Source organism: Felis catus, chromosome D3, assembly GCF_018350175.1.
Source record: "Felis catus isolate Fca126 chromosome D3, F.catus_Fca126_mat1.0, whole genome shotgun sequence".
Lineage (NCBI taxonomy): Eukaryota > Metazoa > Chordata > Mammalia > Carnivora > Felidae > Felis > Felis catus.
Genome location: NC_058379.1, coordinates 19,147,410 through 19,174,230, shown reverse-complemented (window position 1 = coordinate 19,174,230; position 26,821 = coordinate 19,147,410). Strand labels below are relative to the sequence as shown.

General features: G+C 61.2%; 3 protein-coding genes across 11 annotated transcripts in view; 1 reads left to right on the top strand and 2 right to left on the bottom strand.

The window, feature by feature from the left end:
- Positions 1 to 1,224, top strand: part of GGT5 (gamma-glutamyltransferase 5) — a 44,036-nt gene extending 42,812 nt beyond the window's left edge. For both annotated transcript variants that reach the window (XM_045041234.1, XM_045041233.1), the window contains one exon: positions 973 to 1,224. In XM_045041234.1, coding sequence (XP_044897169.1) covers positions 973 to 1,099 — 127 coding nt within the window. In that variant the 3' untranslated portion in view covers positions 1,100 to 1,224. The remainder of the gene's footprint in view (positions 1 to 972) is intronic.
- Positions 1,128 to 8,826, bottom strand: SUSD2 (sushi domain containing 2). Its single transcript, XM_011287767.4, has 15 exons — positions 8,669 to 8,826; positions 6,940 to 7,147; positions 6,640 to 6,791; positions 6,047 to 6,214; positions 5,348 to 5,522; positions 5,014 to 5,215; positions 4,708 to 4,793; positions 4,346 to 4,614; positions 4,128 to 4,271; positions 3,875 to 4,033; positions 2,768 to 3,016; positions 2,380 to 2,652; positions 2,069 to 2,245; positions 1,875 to 1,977; positions 1,128 to 1,761 (listed from the first exon to the last, which is right to left on the bottom strand). The coding sequence occupies exons 1-15, from the start codon at positions 8,748 to 8,750 to the stop codon at positions 1,737 to 1,739; spliced, it is 2,472 nt and encodes an 823-aa protein (XP_011286069.2). The 5' UTR covers positions 8,751 to 8,826; the 3' UTR covers positions 1,128 to 1,736.
- Positions 8,827 to 11,185: 2,359 nt separating this feature from the next.
- CABIN1 (calcineurin binding protein 1) overlaps positions 11,186 to 26,821 on the bottom strand; it is a 153,784-nt gene continuing 138,148 nt past the window's right edge. For all 8 annotated transcript variants that reach the window (XM_006938636.5, XM_006938634.5, XM_045042108.1 and 5 more), the window contains 8 exons: positions 25,535 to 25,698; positions 24,580 to 24,676; positions 23,011 to 23,685; positions 21,229 to 21,303; positions 18,293 to 18,575; positions 13,127 to 13,291; positions 11,840 to 12,066; positions 11,186 to 11,731 (listed from right to left, as the gene is read on the bottom strand). In XM_006938636.5, coding sequence (XP_006938698.4) covers positions 11,588 to 11,731; positions 11,840 to 12,066; positions 13,127 to 13,291; positions 18,293 to 18,575; positions 21,229 to 21,303; positions 23,011 to 23,685; positions 24,580 to 24,676; positions 25,535 to 25,698 — 1,830 coding nt within the window. In that variant the 3' untranslated portion in view covers positions 11,186 to 11,587. The remainder of the gene's footprint in view (positions 11,732 to 11,839; positions 12,067 to 13,126; positions 13,292 to 18,292; positions 18,576 to 21,228; positions 21,304 to 23,010; positions 23,686 to 24,579; positions 24,677 to 25,534; positions 25,699 to 26,821) is intronic.

Sequence of the window (26,821 nt, the reverse complement as noted above, 5' to 3'; positions counted from 1 at the left end):
GTAGTAAGGAGTAGGGGCTGAGAGAGCAGTAAGCGTCCACCCCATCCCCCTCCTTTAGTCTCCTGGGCACCTCCCCAAGGATATCCCCAACCCCTCACTCTCATCTCTGTTCCTTTGAATGTACCCCATTGTGCACACTTGCCTCCCCCAGACGGCACCTGCCCCTACCACTCAGGTTTCCCACCTTTGCCCAGGACTGTTGGCCAGGAGCAGGTCTAAGAGATCGGGGAGGCCGGGGTTCTGGCCCCGGTGGTCAGTGTCAACTGGAAAACCTGTGCTCCTGAGACTGGGGGGTGACTTGAGAGGCCCTCCCAACAGAGAGAGATGCAGAGGTGGGCTTGCATGAGCCTTAGCCAAGGTTTCAACAGCTGGCCCAGCTGAAGAGCAGACACAGACCGCCCTCCCCTAGGACCTTGGGTAGCCTCCACCTCCCACCTCTGTTCCTACCCTCTGCTGCCCCCGTGTGGCCACTCTCAGCACTGCATGTCGCAGTGAAGGGGGCCTCCACTTCCAATCACCTCTCGCCCAGGGTTCTACATTCCTTGGGCAAATTCCCCCAACCCCCACCTCTCAGCCTGAGCCACGAGACTGGACCAGGGAGCACCAATCTCCAACCCCACCCTCCACTGTGCTTTCTCTGAGACCCATGATACAAGCTTGACCCTATCTGGCCTAGGCCCTCCCATGGCCCCCACTCAGCACCCTCACCACAAAGAGGGCAGCAGTAGCAGGAGGCCTGTGCTCCATACCCAGTTCCTGGGCACTCCTGGGTAAAGTGCCCAGGGACCCAGAACATGGGCTCTGGTCGGGAACTACCAGTCACTGCCTTCAGGGCGGTGCTGGGGCAGGTGACTGTGCTGGCCCATCCCAACTCCTGGGTACCCGGCATGGCATCCATGATGAACCCTTTGCAGACACTGTCCTTTGTCCTCAACCCACAAAACAGACACTGTTCGCAATCGTGCTTTTCAGATGGAGACAGGCTGGAGAGGGACATGCCCCAGGTGGCCTGCCAGTGGATGAAGGACTCAGATCTGGGTTGCTCTGGGTGCTTTTGACCCCACAAGGCAACCATGGAACTCTCTGGAACTGGAACTGAAGCACAGCATGAGCACCAGGACACAAGGGAGGGGGCACCACAGGTTTGTTTTCTCCTGGTACAGGTAGGGGTGGTATTTCAAGTGACATTCCAGAACGGTTGGAATTACAAGCCTGGAGTTCAGAGTGACGCTCCACTAGGGTGTGCTGAGGCCTCTCCACACACTGGGCCTCTCCCACTCAGGCTGGGGCAAGTTCAGCAATCAAGGCAGCTGGGCGTTAGGGCTCCCGTGTTGAGGCACCAGGTCTCAGTATATCAGGGGTCAGGGTCATCAGACACGGGATCTGAGGTACTGGCATTTGAGTTTCAGGTGCCGGAGTAATGGGTCTCTAGCGACAGGTATTAGAATTCAAGGGTATGGAGTCTAGGGGCTAGAGCACCAGGTGCTGGTCTCGGGAACTGCACGGTTAGAGCCGGGTGTCCAGGTCTGAGGTGACAGAGCAGGTCACCAGTCCTCAGGTCCATGGGCATTAAAGGCTCAGGCATCGGTTGTCCAGGGTCCCAGGTGGATGGTGCTAGGGATTTGAGGAGCAAATTAGGTGCATGTTCTCAGAGGTTTGGGGCTTTCTCCTCTGAGGTTGGTCTTGGCTCCAGGGTGGCCCCATGCGGCTCCTGCTGCCGGTCAGATGTGCTCCCCTCAGGGCTGTGAACCCCAGCTGGCCCTGCAACAGAGAGACATTGTCTAGAGCAGGCATAGAGTCTTAGGAGAGCCAAGGAGGGGCACGGACCAGGGTCCTGCTGGTGGAAACCCAGGTCTGGGTGGGTGGGGTCTTACATGTTGCTCTTCCTGCGGCGCAGCAGCACGTAGACGAGTGCAACCAGAGCCACCACTGCCAGGCCTCCAAAGATGATGCTCAGCAGCACCGCGTAGCTCCGTCCTGGCGACAGGGCAGAGCAGTGAGGGCTGCCCGAGGGGGGGGGGGGGCAGGGGGCGGGGGTAGGGGGGCCAGGTGGGCAGGGCATCCTCACCTGGCTGGCACACTGGGGTGGGCCTGGACCAGGTGCCATCAGCTTGGCAGGTGCTGGCCTCTGCCCCAACCAGGCTGTAGCCGCTATTGCAGTGGAAGTGGACAGTGGAGCCCATCAGGTAGCTGATACCTTCCTTGAGCCCGTTGGGGGGCGGAGCTAGCCAGCCACAGGATCTCACTGGGGTAGGGGACCAGAAATAGACCACAGGTTTAAGCCACTGGCTACCCTGCCCCCTGGCAGCTGCCAGCCTAGGAGGCCTTGTCCCAGCGTAAGGTGCCCACCCCCTTGCCTGTGCCCCCAGATGTCCTCACCAGGCTTCAGGCTTTGCACACGATGCTGGTGCCACTGATGGGCCATCCGTGTGGCATTGCCCACACTCAGGCTCCCAGTGGCCATTACATCAAATCTGCAGAAATGGTTGTCCCCACACAATTCAGCAGCCTCAGTCGCCTGGCTGGGGTTGGGGGTGGCCTCCTCGGGGAACAGGGGCTGAAAGGTGTGGTCATGCTTGGGCTGGTACAGGAAGTTGTTAACCAGGAACCAGGAGTCATAGGTGAGCAGGGAGGAGGCGTTCTCCACGGCCCCTGGGGAGACATGCAGCAGGTCTTGCTGGTGGTCAAGAGTCCGGAGTCTCCCCCCTTCACTTCCACTGACTGTCCCCCCACCCCCACCCCCAGTGTGTGCCTCGTGATCACTCACAGTCGGCCCCAAAGCGGAACAGCTCTCGGGAACTGGAGCTGAGGGGCAAGACCTTCCCATTGCGCAGGGTGAAGTCATCCGTGGGGTCATCATTGAGTGTGCCGAGGAGGCCTCGTGTGTGGGTGAGGAACTTTTCGGGCAGGAGGACAGCCACACTCAGGAATGGACCCTGGACACTGACCTCCAGGCCAGCCCCCGATGACAGCATGATGGATACGCTGTCCCCGGCAGCTGCCGACAGGAACATACCTGGGCACAGTGGAGTTGGGGTCAGCGTTGCCCACTGAGGGTACCGTGCTGGGACTCCACAGCCCCAGAAGGAGTGGGTCAGCATTCATGGGCTTTCAGGGAAGGGGAGGGTGTCCCCAGGGCCTGCTGGGACACCCTCTCACCCCGTGCCGACACCTGTACTGGGACCCCCACACCAATATGAAGGGCCCAGGCTCTGAAGGGACCCCTCATGCCGAGGCCCTGCATGTGGGGTCACCTGTCAGTCCTCGCTCCTTGACGAAGCAGCAGCCATGCCCACCCCCACCCTTCCTGGGGGTCCCTGCACCCTCAGCAGCAGCAGGGCCCATCCCAGGTACCCCCCCCCCCCCAGCCGCAAATCATTTCATTAGCTCAGTTCCTTGAGGGAGCACCACCAGGGAAGGCGGTCGGGCAGGTGGCTGCTCCTTAGCCCTCAGGGCCAGCCAGTGTCCTTGACGTAGGTGATTCCTATCACTGTAGCTTCCAGCTCCAAGTCCTACTGTCCTGGCGGCTCAGGGTTCTGACCACATGTGTCTGGGGCTCCATATGAAAGCATGAGATCAGACCAGGTCCCCTGGCTACACCTCGCTATCAGAGGCCTAGAGCCTCATCTGCCCACAGCCGTGGCTGGGGGCATGTGTCCACTGTGCCGGGCCCCTCAGCGTGGGGTGCAGGGGTGGGGCTGACTGGTGCACCACGAGGCTGGGCACAGTGGGGACAGCGTGTGGATCATAGCGAGAGGCCTCCATCTCTGCACCCGTGCTCTGAACCCCAGGGCCAGCGAGAGGGATGGCGGCTCCGGCGAGAGGGAAACGGCGTGCAAGTGGCCCGCTGAAGTTGCCGGGCCGTCTCACTCACCATTCAGGTCCATCCAGCTCTGCTCGGTGAAGCTGAGCACCTCCTGGTTCAGCAGCACTTGTAGGACCCCTGCCCTGCCAGCCAGCCGGACCTCTACCACGTCCGAGTTGCCCTCCTGGACAGCCACGGCCGTCAGCCCTGTGCCTCGGTCCCGCGTGCCTGGGGTGGCAGGTGCAGAACACTGTCTGCTCAGCTCCAGCCTCCCTCCCGAGATGACCCTGAGCCACCCAGGGCCCACGGGCCCCGGCCTCACCCTCAGGCGTTGTCCCGGGCTCGGCCCGCCCCTGCACCCTTAGGTTGGTCAGCGTCGCCTCCAGCAGCACGTACTCGCCACGCCCATTGAACGTGAAGTTGGCACCATCGAAAGTGATGAAGTGTGGGTCCCCGAAGGCAGAGGCTGGGGAGAGCAGAGGGTCAGGTGGGCCTGCCTGGCCTGGCCCTGCTCGGGGCCCAGCCGCGGCTGGTACCCACCTAGGCGTGGTGGCCGGTAGCTTCGACAGTCACTGGAGGGCCGTCGCCGCATGTATCGGGAGCAGTCGGGTGCCCACAGACAGCAGTGGTAGAAGCTGATGACATCGTAGAGCCAATGGGAGAGACCAGGCACACGGGGTGGTGTGCGGAATGGGGGCGCGCCCCAGTCGTGGCCACGGTCCGGGGTGCTGCCACCAGTTGAGTCAGCCGTCAGGAGCTGTGTGCCTGCCGCCGTGTAGCAGCACTGCTGGCCAGAGGCGTACCGGGGGCTGGGGGGGGGGTGGGGGGACGGGTCAGGGCTGCTGTGGGGACCGTGCCCCACAGCCCTGCCCCCTGCCCCAGCCTCCCACTGCGGGGCTCACCTGGCTTGAACGGAGCGCACACAGTGCACGGCACCCGGATGGTAGGTACACACGCTGCCACGCTCAATGTCACAGCCGTAGTCTGTCTACAGAGCAGGATGTTGCTGTCACCGGGGCTGGCCTCAGGCTCCATCAGCCCCTCGCTGGGACTCAACCCCTAAGGGCCCTCGGACCCCAGCCGCACCTCCCAAGGGCCTCTACTTCCCCACCCCACCTCCTGGGTGGGTGCCACCGTGCGTGTAGTGGGGACAGCTGGCCCCACCTGCCCCCAACATCTCCCGTGCCCTGACCCGGGTAAGGGCTTACATGGAAGCGGCCAGAGTCAGCCTGGGCCTGAGCCAGCGTGCAGGGGCAGTCAGGCAGTTCCTCCAGGAAGTTGGGCAGTTGGTCCTCCAGCTCTTCCCAGGCCAGGCACTGGGAGCGGGCCCAGGCCACAGGGTCCTCCTGGAAGTCGTCACCCAGGTGCCAGGCCAGCGCGTGCTCGTTGCTCCAGAGTGCGTGCACATCCCTGCGGGGGCCACGCACTCACTGAGGGCTGCACCCACCCTCCCCACCCCCAGCTCTGGCTTCCCTGTGCAGCACGGGGAGGAGCCGCGGACAGACCCGCCAACCCGTCCTCTTCATGGCCGCTGGCCCTTACTTCTCCCCCGCGTAGTATTTGCTGTTGATGATCCGAAGTGCACCCACTTCCCATCTCTGGTATTTTTGAGGTGCGGGTTTTGGAGTGAAGGTGAAGAAGCCGGAGTTGGGGATGTTTGTGACCAAAGGGTACAGGTATGACCACTTTGCTGTCCACTCCCCTGAATATGGCTTCCCTGAGGGAGAAAAGGCCTTTTTCAGCGCTGGGGCTCCTCCAAAGAGCCCCGAGGCAGAGGAGAGACCAGTTCCCTAGCATGCACAGGGCAGCCTGACAGATGGACAGATAAACAGATGATTCCCATAGGAAGGCCTGCCCTGCTGCTCCAGCAAGGACCCTGGCTCAAGTGACCACCATCTCCTCCTCCCCCACGCTAGGGTCACAGCCCATGCTCGAGGCCAGGCTAGCAGTCCAGGGGCTTGGAGAGGATGGGCGGAGCAAGCTTTTCTGTTTCCCAGAGCTGGGGATGTCCATACCTGCTTCCCGGAGCTGGACCCCAAACAGCTAGGGATCCCCAGCCTCCCCTCCCCCACCCCACTCCCACCCAGTCCCCTTTCTTGCCTGTACTTTTCTTGCTCGAAATCCCCACCTGGGATTTGGCCCTACCTGGAATTCTCTTTCTCCCGCCTCTGCAAGCCCCAAACTCCCAACCCTACTGGCCTACAGAGCTCCTCCGTCAGTCCAGCCGTTGGCTGGCCTCACCTGTCTCCTCATAACCCCACAGCTCGATGGTGACAGTCTCCGTGGGCAGAGCCGAGGCTTGCCAGGTCAGGGTGAGGTTCCCTGTGGTGTCGGCAGTGCCATAGTATTGCCATTGCGTCTCATTCACCAGCTGGCTCTTCTCTGTCTCCGACACTTTGCTGGGGTGCACTGGGTGGGAGGGGAGGGGTGAGCGGAGGCCCGAGGCCCAGGGGCTCTGAGAGCTGGGGGTGCCTCCCAAGGATAAAGCGTGGCAGTCCCATTAGAGCAATGACTCCCCCAGACCCTCAAGTGAGGAAAGGACAGAGGCCATGGGAGAGGCTGCCCTCTGTTGCCCAGGTCTCCACCTGGCTTCCCCCATCCCCTAGCCTGGCTGGGGACTCCTGAAGCCCCCACTCCCTCTGGGTTGGGTCCCCTGTGTGGACGTCAGGGGTGGGGAGAGGAGCTGGAGAACCCACGCCCCTGTGGTCGGGCGCGCCTCCAAAGGGACTGGTTAAGCCAGAGAAGCAGGGCATGGTTGGCAGGCAAGGTGTGCATAGATTAGCGCTAGGGAAAGTCCCTGTTGGGGAACCGAGGCCCAGGAAGCTGGGGCTCACCGGCCAGCCAGGTGCCCGAACGCGGGAAGGAGCGACCATTGTCCATCGAGAGTGTGAAGGGGATACGGCCCGTCTCATACAGCAAGGGTGACACACAGTGCACATGTCCAGAGGAGTCCACGCGCCCGAGGGTCTGGATGCTCTCTTTAAACCTGTGGGGGGCCGGAGGTGGCAGGAAAGCCTGGGCCAGGGTGGGCTGACCCTCTCCGAGGCCTGGGCTCCTGACCTCCTCCCTGGGGGACCCAACCAGCCAGCTGTCCCTGGGTCCCCAGCATGCAGGGAGCCCCTCGGGCCTCCCACCTGCAGATCACACCATCAGTGGGGTTAAACCAGTTGAGGTGCTGCACTACAAAGTCCTTGCCACCCATCATAGAGCCTGAGTAGGGTGAGATTTCCAGGCAGAAGTCCCGAAAGTCCGAGCAGCAGGTGTTCAGGCCGGAGCAGGTCGGGTGGCAGGAGCAGAGCCCATCCCGGTCTCCACAGCGGTGGGAGCAGGTCCCCTTGGCACCTGGAGGAGAGGGAGGGCCCTGAGTGCCTGGCTGCCCCACGGGCAGGCCTCGAATTTATTTTCCTGGAGCCCATTAGAGAGAAGCATCCCCAGGAGAATGCCAGCCGGGATCGCACTACCCACCAAGGGAACACAGTGGAAACCCACAGGGCCTGTGGGGGAGGAATTCTTGGTACAAATGATCTAGCAGTTGCCTCAATGATTAGCTAGAACAAGAAGAGATAAGGGGAAATGTCTCTAGACAAACGTTTGCAGTATCAAGAGGAGCCCCCTGGGCAGGAATGACCTTCTGCCACCGAGTCCCAGAAGACCACAGCCTCAGATGGCCAGCAGTGGCTGAGCCCTTGACGTGGGCGGGGGGACCCTTCTCTATTCACTGAAGGGTCAATAGACCGAGCCTGGAGGACAGTCTGGGGTCTGGGAAGGTAGCTACTAAGAGGCCCATTGGAGGCCTGGCAAGGGCTGATGTCCGGGCTTGGCGTGCTCCATCTCACTTCGCCAGGCAGCACCAGCTCACCGACCATGGCCCCCGAAGGAGCCCCACCCTTAGGGGAGAGGGCAAGGGGTGCTCCCTTCCTCTGAGGGAAGTGGAAGGACATCTCCAGCAGAGGGCCCAGCAGGGCCAGTGTGAAGGAGAGGCTGGTTTGGTGTGGGGCTGTGGACATCAGGCCTAGGCTCTTACCACCATGGGGACCTATGACAGGGCCATATTTTCAGGGAATCCATCCCTCTGCGGCGGGACGTGGCTGGGCAGATTGGAGGGTGGAGACTGAGCTGGGGTACAGATGCCAAGGCAGGATCACCCATCCCACCTGGCCTTTCCCTGTGACCCTATCAAAGGGGGCCAGTCAAGGGCTGGGACTGGACCTGAGCCACCCCAGTGACCCCATTTCACCCAGCGCAGGGCTTGGCACTCAAGAGCGTCAATAAACATTTATTGACGGAGGGATGTGATGGCTCAAGGGAGTGGGGGAGGAGGCTGAGTGATGCCAGTAAGTGAGATAAGTGGCAGAAGGGTGGTGGCTTTTACCCAAGATGGGAGATAGGGGTGGGGTGGGGGGCTGGGGAGCCTGTCACTTCCAGCCCAGTCCAGCCTGAGGCTCTGGAGTAGGAGCTTTCCCCCAGATTTCTCAGATTCAGCCCCACCCTAATAAGGACCCACAATCCTTCCTCTTGCCTGACAGGGGGCTTAGTGGGACTGGGGGTCCTCCACGTGTGAGCACATCCTCGTGCAGGCCAAGGGCTCTCCTGAGCCCACCACTCTCCTCTAGACCACTTCCCTCCCAGGCAGCCAGCACCTCCCAGCTCCTAGCGGGTTTAAGGTGGGCACAGCTGACTCTCCCTCCTGCCAGCAGCCCCTGGACCCTAGGATCCCCAGAATTTCTTCTCACAACCCCCAGTACAGTCCCAGATGGCCTGACAGATGGAGGAGGCTGAGCAGAGGGGTGTCCGCCCTGGGCCTGGCTGCAGCAGGCAGACAGACAGACGGACAGAGGCAAGAAGGGCAGGGTCGGGGCGTACCTGCTGCAGGCCCGGGGCCTGGGCCTGGGACTGTCGCCAGCAGCAGCAGCAGCAGGGCCCAGAGCGGGAGGGGCAGCTTCATGGTGCGGCCTGAGTCTGCAGCCTGCAGCGCAGCAGTGGCTGGGAGCCTGCAGGCCGGCTCACTCCCCACTGGCCTGGCCCCGCCCGCCCTGCACACAGCGCAGCCGCCCCGCCCCGTCCCGTCTCGTCCTGCCCCGCCCCACCCCACCCCACCCGGTTCCCCTCTCAAAGTCCACAGGTGCCCTCGTGGGCCGGTAGGGCCCAACCTGCGCTGTTAGCACATTCCTGGCCCGCCAGCCCAGGACGCGGGGGAGGGGGCCCGAGCCTCCAGCTATTGGACCTCTCTGGCACTCGGAGATCTGGATGTCCAGAGGCCACAACCCAACCTAGGCCACCGGATCCCACCCCAGGTCAAGCCCCGGGGCGGACGGCCAGGGTGGGGCTCCGCTGGGGATGGGACTTGGCCCGGTGGGTTAAGCCAGGTGGTCCTTAGAATCTCTGGATTCCAGCGCCCTGGGGGGCCCTCAGCCCCAGATCTCCCAGCTCCCGGCCTCAGCTTCCCCGCCTGGAGCAGGTAGTCCCAATTTCTCCCCCAAGCCTGGCAGGGAGACGGAGCAAGTAACTTCCTGCTGATCACTGGCTTGTGTGGGTACCGAAGGAGGGAGGGGAGGAGGGGATCCCTTTCTGAGGGAGGGGGCGAAGGCTGTGGGAGGAAGCCTGGCCAGGGCAGGTTAACAGTGGGGTTAGAGGCTGAGACCAGAACCCCCTGGTCTGGAATCCCTGGAGTGGGGCTGGCCTATGAAACAGGGCTCCAAACAGGGCAGGGAGACTGGGAGAAGAGCCACCCAACCCCGCCCACCCCTGGCAGTCACTCAGAGAATTTGCATTATCTTTTCATTGTTCTCCCTTCTCACTGTGCAAGGAAGGAAACTGAGGTCCTGGTGTGGATAGGTGGGATCACTGGGAGAGGCTGCAGTGCTGGGCTAGGCCCCAGACAGCTTCCTGGAGACCCCCCTCCCGTCCCAGGCCTGGGACTCACTTGGACCCTGCCACCTGGGCTGGGTGTCCAGACCGACAGATGGTTGTCTCCCCAGAGGCAGCTTCTAAAGGTGTCCGTCCAAAGGGGATACATCCCCAGAAGAAGGGAACTGAAGCTGGTGGGGGCTATGAGCTTAGGGCCATCCAGCGACCCTCCTCAGCTCCTGCGGTCTGGCCAGCCTCCCTTCCCTGGGCACCCCCCCTTCTCATCTGGCCTGCAGTTTCTCTGGAAAGGAGGCTCCTGTAGGCATCAGGGAAGCCAGTTGGGGTGGTCAGGAGCTACATCTCCCAACTTGGTTGCTGGGAGCTCACGGCACCTCTCTAGGTGGGTGCTGATGGCTAGTGCTGGGGCTCATCCCAGGCCCTGGGGCGAGGGTGCTCCTTGTGGCACGTCAGGGGAAGGAAGAGGATAGGAATGATTCCAGGATAGGTCCCAGGTGTCCTTGGGGGTCTGAGAGCCAGGAAGCCCTGGGAGACTGCTGCGTTATTCCCAGAACTCTTTCTGGGCACTCCGGTCTGAGAAGAAGAGAAGGTAGGAATTTGGGGAGAGGGGCATCAACTGAGTAACCGCTACCCCTGCCCTGCCCTCGCCCGGCAAAGAACCTGGATTTAGGGACGTTTTGGTGAGGACCTCCCCAAGGCTGCTGTGCTGCTGTGTCCCCATGATGGCTCTGCCAGCCTTGGGCTGGGGATCCTGGCAGTGCCCAGCCCATGAGGGGCACAGGGCAGCAAGGAGCGTCCCCATCTCCATCCTGGACAGCTTTTCAGGGAGACCCCTGGGGGCAGGGCCAGCCCAGAGCTGTGGGGGGTGACAGCTGGGTCCCCAAGGCACTGAGGGGTTTGACAGTGTAAAGGGCAGGTTGCGGCCCCTGCAACTTGTGCCTCCCCAAAACAGACGTACTCAGAGCCTTGAAAGAGCAGAGCCAGCATTGCGGGCTTGCATAATGCTCTGCTGTCACCTTTAGAAAATTAATTTTTGAACAGGAGCCCCAGTTACATGTTGCACTGAGCCCCACAACTGCATGGCCAGTTCATTGGAAAGCAAGTGTGCTGGGGTGTAAGTACCTTCCCTGCCAGCCCCACCTCCCGCTTCCTGACACTGACCTTGCCTCTCAGGGGCCTCTGCATTGGGCGCCCATCACAAGACAGTTTCTCGGTGAGGCCTGGCACGACCTGCTCCCTGCAGCCTCCTCCACCCACCCCTGCCCATATTCCAGAGGGGCACCCCCCGACTCTGAGCCCTTCGGGGATGCTCTTGAGGCCCCTTCCACGCCCGACTCCAGTCCCACATAGAGGGTCTGCCCTACTTGGCCTGTGCTCACTTCTCCACACTGACTCACTGCCTGCCCAGCCCCTGCCTGCTCCTGGGATGCCCAAGGGCTGGGCCCTGATCTATGGGGAGAAGGGCCCAGAAACCCTGGACAGCAAGCCCCCGGGGTTGAACAAAGAGGCAAAGACAACTGTTCCATCTTTATTAGAAAAGAAACCAGAAAAAGGGAGTGGGGCGAGCCCAACCCTAAATGACCCCTCCACTATGACACAGGCAAAGCCCGGCTCATCCGGGCATCAAGGTGTGGACACGGCCACCTAGGCTGGGCGTGGACACGGTTATACAAAGTCAATGTCTCATAGAAAAGGTTGCGAGCCCCGCTGTGCGAACTGCGGCTGTCTTCACGTGGCCAAGCTCGGCCTCTTCCGGGAGCCCATGTGGTGGGGACAGACCACGGCCCAGGCGGGAGGGGAGGATACCACAAGGGAGGGAGGCTGGGCGGACTGGGGTCTGTGTGGGGAATGGTGCTCTGCCTGGGCCCCGTGCAGTTGAGGGGCTCGGGCCAGGGGGCGGAGGGACGGCCCCACGCTTTAGATGTCCATGTAGTCATCATCCTCGTCCGTCTCACTCTCCAGCGAGGACTCCTGGCTTGACGTCTCCAGGACCTCCAGGGCCGGCTGGCACAGGCTCTCCTTCCTCACGTTGGCGGCCGACTGGGCAGATAGGATGGCCGACTGCACACAGAGCGGGCAGGGCACTGGTCAGGGGTGGCCCAGGCCTGGCCCCAGGTCCCCCTATAGCCCACGTCCCGCCCATGCCCCCCACTCGGCACCCGTGGTCACCTTCAGCTTCTGCTTGGTCTCCTCCGAGATACTGCCTTTGGGCGAGAGCAGGGTCGGGGTGGGCGGCGTGACGGTGATCTCAGGGGGGAACTTGGTGGCAGCCGAGGGGATGACCAGCTTTGGCATGCTGGGGAGGAGGCGCGACTTGGCCCGGCCGGGCTCTGCCTTGTTGGGGGGGCCCTCGGGTGACTGGGCACTTGCACCACTGGGCACCTTGGAGCTGGTGACTGTGGGGTGGACAGTGGGAGCTGAGCCTTGTTCACAGTCTCCTGGGCCTGCCTGCCCCTCCTTGGCTTGGGCCTCAGTTTCCCCTCTGGAAAACAGAGGCACCCAGAACGCCTCCTCCTGCTGCGTCAGGCCGAGGGTGCTTTCTCTTGGCCTTCTGGTCTGTGCTGGCTGGCAGGCTCCAGGCCTCCTGTGTCTGCCTCCGCGACTGCCCAGGTCTGGGGACTGGGACTCCCCCCGCCCCCGCCCAAGGAGCACAGTGCACTCTGGGAGTCTAGGGCCTGGGACACAGGCAAGCCCCTGGAGCAGGCCCTCCAGACGCCGTGCACATTAACGGCCACATCCCTGCAACAATCCTAGGATGCTTGTCCTACTGGTGTCCACACCACAGGGAGGATACCGGGGCCCGTCACCAGTCACTCAGCTAGCGCCAGGGCGTTCACTTCTTCACTTCCACTCCCGCTCCAGGGCTGCGTCTCCCAGGAGGCTGGAGGCAGCACTTCCGGGGCTGGCAGCCTCCGTGAAGCTGCAAGAGCTAGGGGCCGCCGGGTCGGCCTGGCTGGTCTCCACATTCCTCCAAGGTCCCATGGCTTTAAAAGCCCATGCTTGGCTCCCTCTGGCTGGTACCAGGCCCTACAGTCCTGAGCAGGGTCAGTGAGATCCCGGACCCTGAGGAGTCCCCAGGGGGCTGGCTGGTTGGGAAAGGGCTCTATCCACAGGGATGACTAGGACATGGACAACTGTCTGGCCAGGCTGGCCACCCCTCTGTCTGCCCCAGACTCCTCCCCCCACATGCCAACCCCTCTCTTGGCCCTGTCTGGGAGCCTCCTTTCTGGGACTCAGCGGCCTCAGCTTGGGCTGGCCACCCGCCCTCGCTAGTCTCCGTGGAGCCAGAGGTAGAACAAGGGGGTCTCCACTCGGGGCCTCCCTGCCCAGCTGCCTCTCCGCTGTGCTTTAGCATGACTGGGTCCTCCCCGGGCCCTGCTCTGCCAGCTGGTCACCCTGTGATGCCCTCCACCCTTCCAGGTGAGGCCCACCCTGGCTGCTCCCAGCTCGTCTTACCCTGGCTGCAGGTGGGCTCGGCGCCTGTCCGGGGCGCAGCCTCTGGGGGCCAGCAGTGCGGCTCTGCCGAGGGGCTGTCAGGAACAGTCTTCACCTGCTCACCGTGCAGTGGCTCCTGGGGCGTGAAGCCCGTGCCCTCTGCCCCTCCGGCCAGCTCTTCTCCATCTGTGGGGACACAGGAGGGCTGCAGGTTACAACCCTCACCCAGCCTGCAAGACAGGGCCCCTCCCTCCTGCACCCTGGGACACCTGGCAGGGGACCCGTGCCGAGGCAGCTCGCCACCCCCACCAGGGGACCAGCAGGGGCTTCTCTAGAACAACTGCATGGGTAGGGCCGGGCTGGTACTGGCAGGAAACCGCTCAGCCCCCCGTGGACGCTGGTGTGCCTGGCCCACCACCTGGGACCACTGTGTGCCTGACACGGTAGGGGCAACACGGGGGACCGTGAGGCCCCAGCCCCCTCAATCAAACACTATCACAGGACTTTAAGAGGTGGGCTCATGGGCTCTTCCCACTAGCTTATTGGAGTGGTGCTCGGAAACATGGTCAGGACCCAAAACCAAACCAACCAGCTAAGACCAAAGCGGACAGAGCGGTGTGCTGGCACCATGCCCTTCCGCCAGGCCACACCTTCCCTGGCATGAGGCAGGGGCCGGGAACTGGCCTCCCTTGAGCCAAGGCCTGATGGGCCTGAGGGGTATAGGCTGAGCCTATGGCCGCCAGCCAGGCCGTTAGTCAGCATCGGGCCACCAGCTCCCAGCCCCCCAGGCCCTGCCTCCAGTGCCCTGCAGCTCCTCCCCCCGCATCCTGCCTCCTCATGCTCCCTTCCTCCCCTCACTCCCCTCTTCCTTTTTATTTGGGCCTAGATGGCCATCACCCTGCAACCCATCTACTCTCCCACTTTCCCACTGAGCCCTTCCTTCCCCTTCGCCAGCAGGTAAAGCCCCACCCCCGCCCCCACCCCAGCCTTGACAAGGCAGGAGTGACAGCTCCTGGGACAGGGACAAAGATTGGGCCACTGAGCAGCCCTGGCCTCCCCACTGTTGGCTTCCAGCTCCCAGAGGACAGAGCATTCCCTGGCTACCTAAGCCATGAGCCACTCTCGCCCTTCCTCAGGTCTCACAGCCTGGCCGGCATGGTCACAGCTTCTTTGTCCCTGCGTCCAGCCCCTACACTATGGCAGGCAGGGGTGAGCACCTCGGAAGGCTCCTCCTACTTCCCCCTGGACCTGGGGAGCAGGGACAGCAGCCAGAATCCCACACCGCTGGTGCAGGACTTGGTTCGCTGTGGCTGGGCACGCACTCATGAAGCAGACTTGGTGGGTGTCTGGTCTAGTGCTCTGCCTGCCTGCCTGCCTGTGTCCGACCTCTTCTCATGGGGCTGTTCCCTGAGGGCCTGGCCGAGGAGCCTAAAGCGGCTGCTTAGGTGGGCTGGGAGGGCTGCTGGCTTCCTTGCTGATTGGTATCTACAGGACAGGAGCAGGACAGGGGGAGCAGGGTTCAAGGAGGGCCTGGGGCTGCCCTCAGAGGGGTCAGGTGTCAGGCTGGCTCTCTCCTATCCCAGGGGACTGTCCACCCCTTCCAGGCCTTTCCTCTGGGTGGGCCACCATGAGGTGAAGGGACACTCGGGCAAGGGCATCTAGCAGAGAGTGTTAAGCATGTAGGGTAGTGCTCTGTAGGCCAGGTAGCCCCCTCCCCTCCCCACCACCACCCTGGAGGCCCTGTGAGGAGGGCTGCAGGTGAGCCTGAGGGGGAGGGGATTGGCCTGGGGGCCCAGCCTTAAGAGAAGGACCATCTGGGTCCCCCTGGCCTCCTTGGTCTCAGGATCCCTGCCTGTGGGAAACATATGGCCAGGCTGGAGTCCTTTGCTATCGGGCTACTCTCCCTGCTCTCTGGGGCAGACTCATGGTCTGGGCACTGGGTCCCTAAGGACCAGTGTCCTGGAAGCACCAGCCCTGGCTCAGACTTTTCCTGGCTTCTCGGGATGGCATGAGGCTGGCATTACAGCTAAGCCCATTGGCTGGGGGCACCTGCTCAGGCAGGTGCTTTCTGTACCAGGCTGGTCCCATGGCCTGCAGTGCCCTCTCCACTCTTCCTCCCTGATGTACTTCCCTGCTCCTGAAGGCCTGGCCCCTCAGCAAGAAGGACCCTCACTTACCTGTAGACCAGGCATTATTCTAGCACCAAACCAGGTCCTGGCCTGTAGTGGGTAAATATCCAACGAACAAAGAGATAGCACGTGCTCAGCAAGGAGGTGGGGGGCAGGCAGCAAGAGGCAGGGCCAGGCCCCCTCTGTGGGAGACACACGACTAGGAGCTTCTTGGATGTCCACGAACAACCCTGAGCTCCGCAAGGGAATGGATCCACCACATGAGGCCGGTGGCCCTGGTCAGCATGGCCTGGGTAGTTGGGTGAGGCTCAGGTAGTGACCAGAGAAGCTTGAGACCACTCCTGCCCATCCACAGGCCGCAGCAGGTGGGACAAGTCAGGACTGGACACTCCCAGCCACTGCCGGCCGCCTTCCCCTGGCTGGAGCCAGAGGCCTGTGTGAGGGGCACCATGGGAGTGGGGGGTAAAGGGCGGGGCTGTCCACCTTGGGGAGGCTGCCTTGCCCGTGCTCTCACACCTTGGGGACATGTCCTGAGAGGATCCGTCCTCAAGCCTGCTCTCCTAGGTGGCTTGCAACCTCCCGTGTAGCCGTCTCTGGCTTCGGTACCACCCTGTACACCCTCTAGTTCCTGGCTGCCTTTGCAGGGCAGGCCTACCCTTCCTGTCCATCCAAACCTATGCCTGGTTCCAGGCTGCCTGCTGGTCACCAGGAGAGGCAGATGCTGGTCACACTGCCAGGTCACTCAGTCACCCTGCTGGATGGCTCCTTCCTGGTGCTTTCCCTGTTCTGGGGGTTGTGGGAGATGGGCTCTGGGGCGATGTGCCCATCCCAGCACGGCCCTGACACCACTCCAGGGGATTCTGGGGATCATCAGGGGCACGCCTCCCCCACAACACAACTGGCCAAACACCACCTGCTCGCACATCCTGAGGCAGCCCCAAGAGGCCGGCAGGTCACTCCACATGGCAGGTGTGCAAGTGCAGAGGGCTGGTTTGGGAATGTGCTGAGCACCTGGCCCGTCAGGAGTCTACTCCACTGCCAGGTCCATGCAGCACATATTCTCAGCCCAGGGCCGTCCCCACCCCCGACGTCATGTAAGAGTTCCATTCTAGCAAAAGGCTATTTAGTTTTGGGGAAGAAAATAAAAAAGGATCAATTCTCCGGGACGAAGAAAACACATCGGGAAGCATACACTCTTCCATTGATCCGACACGGGAAAAAAGTGCAAATCATAGTTTGGAGCCTGCTTGGGACTGGGGTGCGGTGAGCAGGAGACGGAAGGAAGGCAGCCAGGCTCCCAGGGCCCTGATGACCCTGCCTCCTGTTAGACCCTAAGGAACCTTCCCACCTAGCACCCAGTTGTGTATGGCCAACACCAGTGATGGTCACTCACTTCCAGATTAGGTTATGCAGCACACTGAGGCTTCCTTTGAGTGGTCTCGCTCTTTTAGACCTAGACTCTGGGGGGAAGCCAGCAGCCATGACGTGGGGACACTCAGCAGCCTACGGAGAGGCCCACAGTGGGGGAACTGAGGCCTCCAGCCAACAGCTGGTGAGAACCTGAGATGTGCCAGCAACATGAGAGAATTCAGATGACCAGCTGACAGCTCTGATCCTCAGAAGCTACAACACCATGGAGGCAAGAGTCAGGTGGAGGGTAAGACAGCCTAAGGTCGGGGGGACACCTTGCGGGAGCCACGACTTCATGGGAGGGAGTGATTTCCTTGGGCTGTGGACTCTCACTGTTGCTGCCCTTTGAAATCACCACAATCCACCCCGAGGCTGTGCTTGCTGTCCGCCAAGCACTGTGCTAAACCTGTATCACCTCCATCTGACACACTGTGTGCTGGAAACTGAGACACAACAAGGTACACAGAGAGGAGCAGGGACAGCCAAGGTCACCTGGTGGTAGAACCACCACTTACAATCCTTCAACTGCTCTGGTCCTGCAGCCTTCGGAGGCTCCCCTCACAACAAATGGTTGCAGGAGCTGACTTAAGGGGAAGTGATTCCTCGTCTCACGAGGCCACAACCAGGGTAATTGTAACCGACTGGGCAAATGGTCCCTACACTTCCATGATTCTCAAAGCAAACTGGGGATGAGCATCAGGTGAAAACATCAGCGCCTAATGCCAGAACGGTAGGAAAGAGTGAAAGGAGGGAGGGCTGCCACCTTCAGTCCCCACCCAGGCAGACCAGCCACGGCAGAAGCTCTCAGGTCTGATATTAAAATGGCTAGGAAGTGACACAGCCAAGGCTGAATGGCCGAAGGGCTGCATGGAACTGTGACCGGGAAGACTGATAAGCCTGCAAGAGAGTAAAGGCCCCTGCAGGGCCTCAGCAAGGGTGCAGGCTGGTCCCAGGAGCCGGGGTGAGGGGAAGGCCTGACACCTTGCCTGCTGACCTTTGAGATGCCACCTCAGTGCCCCCTCCCTGGAAAGCTGGTCTGTCAGCTGCCCCTGCCAGTAGGCTGTCATTCCTAAGGGCATCCTGGGTTTTAGAAGGAACCAGGACTCTGGCTGACAGAGCCCTCTGTCCTTTGTAATTCACAAGCCCACCCATGAGCTTTATCCCACTCCTTGCTGGCTGCTTCCATCTGTCTCACCCTAGGGGGCCTACGCAGGAATGCTCCCCACCACAGATGTGCTCAGGGACAGCTCATAGGCCTGTGAGATCTCTGATAAGCCAAGGTCAAGACCCCTCCCCTCTCCTGAATCCCTATCTATCTATTCATCAAGTTTACATGTAAACATATCACTATTAGTGCTGGCTCCCTCTCTCCTAGCCACACACCCCTATGAGGGGACTGCCATCATCACGTCCCTTTTTGGATGGGAGAAAGGTCAAGAAAGTGGTGGGCACTCCATCAGGTCATGCCCTCTGCCCTCCAGGGCCCCCAAGATGTGTTTCTCAAGGGTCACCAGGCTGGAGGTCACCCTGGCCACCTTCCCTCCCCCACCCACACTCTCCACACAAGGAGTAGGACTTGTTGCTGGCTGGTAGCAGGGGCCTGGGCCCAGCTCTGGCCTTGCTGTCTAGGAGATGGGCTGGGACTTACCTGGGCCCAGGGAAGTCATGCTGGGGGTGGCCTCTGCCCTGTGTGGCCGGGGGTGCCCAGGGTCCTTGGACGGGTCTGGACTGGAGGCCGACGCTGAGGGAGGGCAGGGGATGATAGCCGTGGTGGCAGCTGGCACCGGGCGAGGCTTGTTGTGAGTGTCACCGGGCCGCTGGAGAGTGTCAGCGGGCACAGGGTCAGGAACCGTGGGAGCCCCAGCCCCAGGGAAGAAGTTTTCTCGGCTGTCCTTGGGGTGCTTTGGGGTGGTGGGTGTGTCCCCTGCGGCCTGTGACGACAAAGAGGAGGTGAGGATGGTGGGCACCCCACCTCCTAACCCTGGGGACCCACACCTCCCTGGGAAGACGTCCGGCCCTGCTGGTAGGGACTCAACGGAGACCCTGGGGCTGGCCAGGGCCTCCACCAGACCTCACCCTCCAATTCCTGGGTGCCATCCTGGGAAGACATGATCCCAGGCAGGGGTCATTGAGTCTCATGTGGGGCCATCCCTAGGGAGCTGGGGTGACACCAAGAGTCAGCTCCCTGAGTTCAAGACCACAGCCCCAAAGAGGCAGTGCCGGATAGTCCAGCTTTGGCCACCCCAGAAGCTCTCACCTAGGCCTTCCGTTCTCAGGGGAGCAGGGCCCGCTGGGGCCTCTCCATCTTCTTCCACACAGTTCTCTCTGCCACCAGGGCCCTTCTACTTTGCACCCAAAGCCTCCGCTCCCAGAACAGTGTGAAGGCTGAAGCTCACTGAGGGTGTGCTGCAGGGTGTAAGCCATCCTCCCAGCCCTAGACCCCTAGCCTCAGGCCACACCAGGGCTGCAAATGTGGTCTCACACCTGCTGGGGGCACCATGGTGCTGGGGGTCAGCTGGCTCCCCGCCATAACTCTGCTTCTTTTGACATCTGTTCTGCTTGAAACGTCCTGTCCCTAGTTTCAAGGAGCACAGGACAGCCCCTGTGATTCTGTGTGTGATATGTATTGGGTTGAACCTGAACCTCCAGTCGGGGGGCGGGTGGAAGGTGGGGAGAGGACAGGAAGATGTGCTGTGTCTGTCCTTGCAGGAGCCAGCCTCAGCCACAGTGACAGCACTGAGCCTCTAATTATGTCCAGAGCACTCTCCAGGTGTGCGCTAGGCTGCCATGGCAACTGGGACTGGCCTCTAGCCAAATGGATCCTGGGGCAAGGGGCGGAGGCAGCAGGCTCAGGGCTCGGGCTGCCCCCTCCCCAGCACTGGCCAGAGGCGCCCAGGCCCCACTTGGGTGCTGGTCCTCAATCTCCTCATCTAAAGGACCCTTCCCTGCCCGTGGCTCCTGCTAGCTCAGGATCTCCTTTTGCCACAAGACAGGGAAGGCAGGCGTTTGGAGGTTTTCTGGGGGGTTCTATCATTTTGAGGGCCTTAAAGACTGCATCAGAAACAGCCACTCTGTCTGGAGTGGTCACTGCATACCTGACCTCATCTGGGTCAGCAGAGGAGGCAGGAGGGGACCCCTGGGCTCAGGCCCTGCACTGGGGCCCTGAGCAGTTACTCCTGTCCCATGTAGCAGAGGTGGCGGTTTAGGGCCACGCAAGCCACAGAAACCACAGCGGCTATGATGTGAATCCTGGCTGCTTTGGCAATAATGGGGTGGTAGAACCTGGGGCATGTCTCCCCCGGGATTCTGGCCCTCAGCTGGGGGAACAGGCCCACGTGTGTGGCCCACAGACTGCCTGGTCAAGACTGAACTTCTGGACTTCCTCAGACCAAGAGTCCAGGCAGGAAGGGTAGCATGCTGCCCCATTTCACTGAGAGGAAGCTCTGGACACTGACAGCATCTACGAGCCTGCTGCTAGGTGACCTATAGATGGATGCCCACTGCCCTGAACTCCTGCCTTGGGACTCCCTGTGATGTACTTCCCTGGGGGAAATGCCAAGAGAGGGCTGCGTGTGGGCAAGGATGGGAGGGCAAGGTCTGCTCACTTGTGCTGCTGGGGAAGGGGCAGTTGGGCCACCCCTGGGGGGACAAGAGGCCACACCTATTCAAATGACAAGTACCTGCCCTTTGACCCAATGACCCAGGCCCAGGGGTCACTCCTGCAGAAATGCCCACATGTGGTGCAGGAAGATGCCCCTCTGGTACTGTTGAGCAGGAGCACTGCAGTGCCCCCCAGCCTTATCCCCCCTCTTTCTCTGCCAGCCAGACTCCCCCTGTGGGCTTTCTCTTGAGCTAGGTCTCTCCCAAGGAGATCCTTCTCCCTCACCCCCTCCTCAGTACCCCCTGCTCCTCAAAATCTGTGGCCTCTGATCCCCAGACCAAAGGCTTTGGGGGCACCTACACCCACGGCTCCTGCTTGGACCCCTCTCCGAGGGGAAGATATGCTCCCTCACCCCTCCTTCCTGTCACCAGGTCACGCTGGCCCATCTTCTGCCATCTTGGACCCACCTGTTGCTCACCGGGCCTCTGCACCAACCCAGCCTCCCCACTCAACAGCAGGGAGTCTTTCCCACACGTGGCACCAACCTGCCCCCTCCCTTGCTGAATAAACCCCAGGACCCCCATCTGCTCTGCTCCTAACCCATTCCTATCCCAGCCCCACATCACTTTCTCCACCCTCATCCCAAATGAAGTCACCTTTCCAGGGGTCAGCTAGGTAAGGACCATCTTCCCCATTTACAGAAAAGGCAGCTGAGGTGAGGGGACCGCTGAGGTCACATACTCGGAGCTGGGGTCTGGGCCTGCCAAGGCCCCACCTGCCACACAATGCTGCCCCACCTGGGCTGGTGGTCAGGGGCTTCCTGTGAGCCAGAGGCTCACAGGCCTCCTGTCCATCTCCCCTCGGCCCATGTTCAGCCCAGAAACAGTCCCTCCTGAGGTGTACTGCTTCTCGGCCCACAGCCAGGGGCCTTGGCATGGGGCCTGCCTCGTGTAGGGAGGCCAGCACAGGCTGGGTCTGCTTACCTGTCTCTGGGCGGCAGCCCCAAGGTGGACCTGACAGAACTTCACAGCCTGCTCCAGTGCAGCCTCCTCATCCACCTAAGCAAGGAGATGCTCCAAGTCAAAGGGCCAGGCCATGGTGGCTGGCCTTCTCCCAGCCCCTGGAGTATGAGGATCAGCTCCTCTGAAGATCCCCTGACACTCCAGTCCTGCTGGAGCATGGCAGGAGCACACATCTATCTCCCGGGTCCATCCTCCAGGGCCACTGCTGTGGGCCGGGCTGGTCCTGTCAAGTTCATGTCTGGAACCAGGTTATTGAGTCCTCAGGGGCTGAGGCTGGCAGAATCTGAGCCAGAGCCTGTCCACAAGCGAGCACGATGCAGGGCCTTTCAGAGTCTGAGGTCTGGGTGGGGGGCAAGGTCTAAATGACCCAGAGACCAACAGCCCAAGGTGCAGGGAGATGAGAAGGAGGCTAGGGAGGCACAGGGGGCCGCCGTGGTGGACCAATGGGTAGGGAAGGAGGGAGAAGGGCTGGAGTGTCAGGAGCACCCAGGCCGGGGCAGGTAGGGTGGGGAATGGCCCGCCCTGACAAGCAGGGAGTGCTGAGCTGGGTTCTTCCTAATGTGTCAGCAACAGAAACAAAGAAAGGTTAATCCTGGATGCCAGTGAGGGGATGATAAAACAGGCGCTCTCAAAAGCGTCACTGTAAACAGACACAATGTGGGAAGAAATCGCTTATCAGGACAGGCAACCAGACTGAAGCAGCCATTGCAGTTCCGGGTCTCTTCCTGTGGAAATCCATTTTTTGAGAGAGACAGCGAGTGAGCAGGGAAGGGGCAGAGAGAGAGAAGGAGACAGAGGATCCAAAGCGGGCTCTGCACTGACAGCAGAAAGCCTGATGCAGGGCTCGAACTCACAAACCTTGAGATCATGACCTGAGCTGAAGTCAGATCTGCTTAACCCACTGAGCCACTGAGGTGCCCCTGGAAGGCATTTAAAAAAAATTTTTTTTTAACGTTTATTTATTTTTGACACAGTGTGAGAGACAGAGTGCAAGCAGCGGAGGGGCAGACAGAGGGAGACACAGAATCTGAAGCGGGCTCCAGGCTCTGAGCTGTCGGCCCAGAGCCTGATGCAGGGCTCGAACTCACGAACCGCGAGATTATGACCTGAGCCGAAGTCGGACGCTCAACTGACTGAGCCACTCAGGCGCCCTTTGGAAGTCATTTTAAATAAAGAAATAGCTATATGTCTAATGCATTAAAAAAAAAAAAAAAAAAAAAAAAAGGAAAGCAAAGTAAGAAGGGTGGCCGAGCCTCCTTACATACTCAGGGCACCACGTCACCTTCAGAAGACAGCCACGAAGGTCTCTGAGGAAGTGCCCCAGAGACTGGCACTGTGTGTGTTTGGGGTTGGGGGGGTGGGTGGTGGCTGTCAGGGGTCTCTTCTCCCTGTGTTGGATTTGATAAGGTTTTGTTTCCTTTACAGTTGAAAATAGAGTTTTTCCAAGCTCACCGTTTTTCCTTTTCTTTTCTTTTTGTATATTTTCCCCAGCTTTTTTGAAATACAGTTGATAAAATCACCCCGTACTTAAAGCGTGCAACATGATGGCCGGACCTGCTTCTTGTTTTTCGGACTCTAAATCTATGGCCTGCTCATGGTAGAAAACCTCAAATGTAGGGAAATGAACAGCACAGGTGGGGTGGGAATGACACCTAACAAACACCCCGAAGGGCCCTCACACTCCTGGACCAGCCGGGAAGGACCTTCCGTGAGAACTACCAGGCCTGGCCCGTGGCCACCCACCTGCTTGATGAGCATGTAGGTCTCAGACATGATCTTCTCGATGCGGCCCAGGTCGTAGGCCATGCCCTTCTGGCCCTGCTGCCACACTCGGTAGGCGTCCAGCAGGAGCGTCTTGCCCGACTCTGTGTCCTCTAGGAGCTTCCTCTTTCTGCTGGGCCGTGTGGGTGGCTCCTCGGGGTGACTGCCCACTCTGGCCCCGGTGGTGGCAGCAGGGGTGGTGGCTGGGGCTGGCTGGGCTGGTGTGAGCGGGCTGGGCTGCTGGCGGGCACTGATGCTCAGCTCCTCCAGAGACAGCTCAGTGGGCCGGCTCTCGGGGCCCCGGTCCCTGGGGGGTCGGCCTGGCTGCGGGGGCGGCGCCCGTTCGGAGTCTGAGCAGCGAGTGGTGGCCTCACCCGTGTCCATGGGCTCGGTAGGCCCTGCCCGGGGGCTCTCCCTGTCTTTTCGCTCCCCAGACTGGTCTGCACTGTCTCCTGCCTCCATGGCCACGGGCCGGTGGTTGAGGGGCCCCACTTTGCCCCCTGGCTCGCCTGCTGGCCCTGAGCCATCAGCCAGAGGGGGCTTCTTGGAGTGGGGGAGGGCCTCTTGACTGTCCTCGGGACTGGCCTTGTGGGGGACGTCGGTGGTCATCCTGCCTCCAGGGAGGCCACAGGCCTTGGGCCCTGGGCGTTCTGACCCCTACGAGAAAACCAAAGGTGAAAGACTGTCTTTGGGGCTTCTACCAGAACAAGACACCCCTGGGTGTCAGGTGTGCCCACCCCAGGCCACCCTGGCTCTCCCCGTCTGTTAGCTGGCCCAGGCTGGGCCTAAAGACCTGCCAGAGGAAGTTCTTCCCCGCTCTGCTCCTCCAGCCTTGACAGGGACTAATGGGGCACTGTCGGTGGTACCACTCCAGAAGAATAGGCCTGGCCTGGGCTGGGCTGGCCTTCCTTGAACATGGGCCTCAGGGAAGTCCTGGGTGTCTTATGGGGAGGTGATCCACCAGGGGCCACCAAATGTGCTTGCTGCAGAGCTAAATACTCCTGATCTGGGCTCCCACTCGCCCCTAATGCACAGTAGTCAGGGTGGAGTCTCAGGGGTGGGTGCCGCCCCGAGCTCCCGCACGATGGCCCAGCCAGTCCTGCTGGGCAGGGGACACTGCAGCAGCACTGCCCTGGCTCAGGTCCCAGTGGCCCTAGGCTGCTAGGCTGGTGACCTAACCTCCTAGGCCTCAGGGTGCTCAGCTAGAGAGGGGGTGAGAGCTGTGCTTGCCTTGGAGGGTGAAAAGGGACCAGGTGTGCCCAGCCCACCACGAGCCCACCACCTGCTTCAATATCACAGCTGCTGTGACCCCGAGTTCAATCTGCCAGGTGGGGTACACTGCTCAGGTTGCAGCCTCAGGGAGTGTCGCTATTGTCTTCCGTAACCACAAGTCCACATTTGCCAAGCGGGTCAGAGCCTCGCTAAATGTCTGCCAATCCCCCACTGTGCTGACCTTTCCCACCCAGAGAGGCAGGGTCTCTACTTCACAGGTGGGGACACAGGGACCTTCCTAATGGCAGGTAAGTGGAGGGACAGGGGCCACGGGCATACCTCTGCAAGTTCGCTCAGGGTGTCCTCCAGCACCTTCACAGTGAGGATGAAGGCCCGCTGCGCCAGGACCTGGCGGTCAGCATCTCGCAGATACTTCCTGCAGGCACGTGGGGGTGGCCAGAGAAGATGGCAGAGCCTCAGAGCCACATGGCACTAGATGGTGGCCCATGCCCTTTCCTGCCCCAAGAACACCTGCTGGTCCCTCAGCCTCCCTCCTGCCTAGGTCCACTCCCCAGAAGCCTGCCCTCAGCCTCCTCCCTGTACAACAGACACAGACTGTCCTGGGCCCTCATGGTGGGGGCAGGGCCGGGCCAAGTTAGGGCTGGGGGCCTCTGGTTTCTCTCCGCAAAGACTGTGTCCAGTGTGCTCCAGGCTCCAGCTGAGGGCCCCACCCCAGCTTCTGGGGTGAATGAGACAAGAGAAGGTGAGGTGGCGCAGGCATGGGCAGCTGCTGGCCCAGTTGGGCCAGACCACATCTCCAGGGATCCCCCACAACCCCTGCAACTGCAGCTGAAGCAGATGTCCCTCGGTCCTATCTGTCCCACCCTTTCTGGCAAAGGGATCCCCGGTTACCTCTGCGGCCCAGGTCCCCCTGTTGCCTGGCCTGTTATTACTGGCCTTCACCTGGGGGACCCTGGCTATCATTTGGACACCTGTCTTCCCCACAACCTGACAGCACCCTGAAAGCCCCAAGCTGAAGGGAAGCAGGAGGAAGGAAAGGGTAGCTTGTCCACAGCCTGTGTTCACCCCAGGGTGCACAGGGCAGGGTGCTGTCTAGATACCAGGACAGAGAGGCTCCTGAAAAAAAGGGTGGGTCTAGGCTCCACAACCAGTGGAGAAATGCCCTGGGCGGATGAGGGGCTCCAGCCTGTGTGCGCACCCATGCTCTGACCCACGGCAGCACCAGCTGCCACCATGGGGCTGACCACACACCGGGCCGGGTGGCTGCACTCACTTGCCCTGGTCCGGGGTCCGCTGCAGCATGGAGGACACCTTCAGCAGGGTGCTGTGGTCCCGGAGCTGGGCCAGCACCTTGAGCAGCAGCACAATGGAGCGGTTCATGTGCCAGGCAAAGCTGCCCGGCCGGTCGATCTCGTCCACGGGGATCCGCCAGATGCCCTGTGAAATGGACAGAGGCGGGCATGTGAGGTGGGCTGCTGCAACTGGAGCCTGCCATGAGACCACAGGGGACTCTGCCCAATCCAGGGTGCCTCGGACCCCTCTTGCTATCCCAAGGGAAGTGGGAGCGTGGTCACCCCCATCTACTTCCCTCCACGGATGGTGGCAAAGAATACACGCGTTATTCTGCACTCTCCTCTTCTCAATGGCTGCAAGGTATGTGTTTACTTGTTCTGTTCCCTACAGGAAGCACACAGGCTGTGTCCCCTCAGTTAAATGCAACCAGTGGGAGAAGTCTAGTGCCTCTGCGCCTCTGCACAGGTGCTGACTCAGCCATGAGACCAATTCCTAGAGCTGAACTGATGGGTCAAAAGGTGGCCAACATGAACTTCTGGCAGCTGCTGCTGGCCAGACACGCTCAAGCCTGGGCCCCACCCGTGTGCATTCCCTCCAGCGGCACCCAGAGAATGGAGGGCTGGGCTGAAAATGACCTGCAGCTTGCTGGATGCCCAGGTTTCCTTGAACCCGCCTTTGTGCAGTGTATGCTGTGGCCAGGACCCCCTCCTCCACTTCTCAGCCATCCAACCTCACTGTCTGAAGGCTGCGCTGGAGCAGGGCCAGCTCTAAGGATACCCGCCACGGTCTCCCTCAGCCCGTGCTTAGCCCACCCCTGCACCTGGCACCCTGCTCATTGGCAGCTCCATGTCTGGTTCCCTGTGGCATCCCCACACCCAGCATGGTATCTGAGACACACTCGGGTCCAGTCCAGGCGTAGTGAAGGAAAGGATGACCAAGGGAGTGAATTATAAGTGAACAGAAGCTCATACCTTCTGAGCAGGCCTGAGGCTGCAGGACCTGGACATTAGGATTTATGTCTCTGGGGCAGGACTTTGGGGACCTGGAAGGAGCAGGCAGGCTCACATGTGGCTTCCTGAAGCCAACACCCTAGAGAATTTCCTGCCCAGACCAGGGCTGTGGGCAATGCTGCCTCCTGCACCCAGGGCCCACAGAAGGGTACCCAGGGAGTGCCCTTCCCAGGGCTCTATTCCCGTGGGTGCTCAGTGACTAACTCCCGGCTCCAGTAGTCCCGGGAAGAAAACCAGGGCACCTCCAGCCCCGAGCC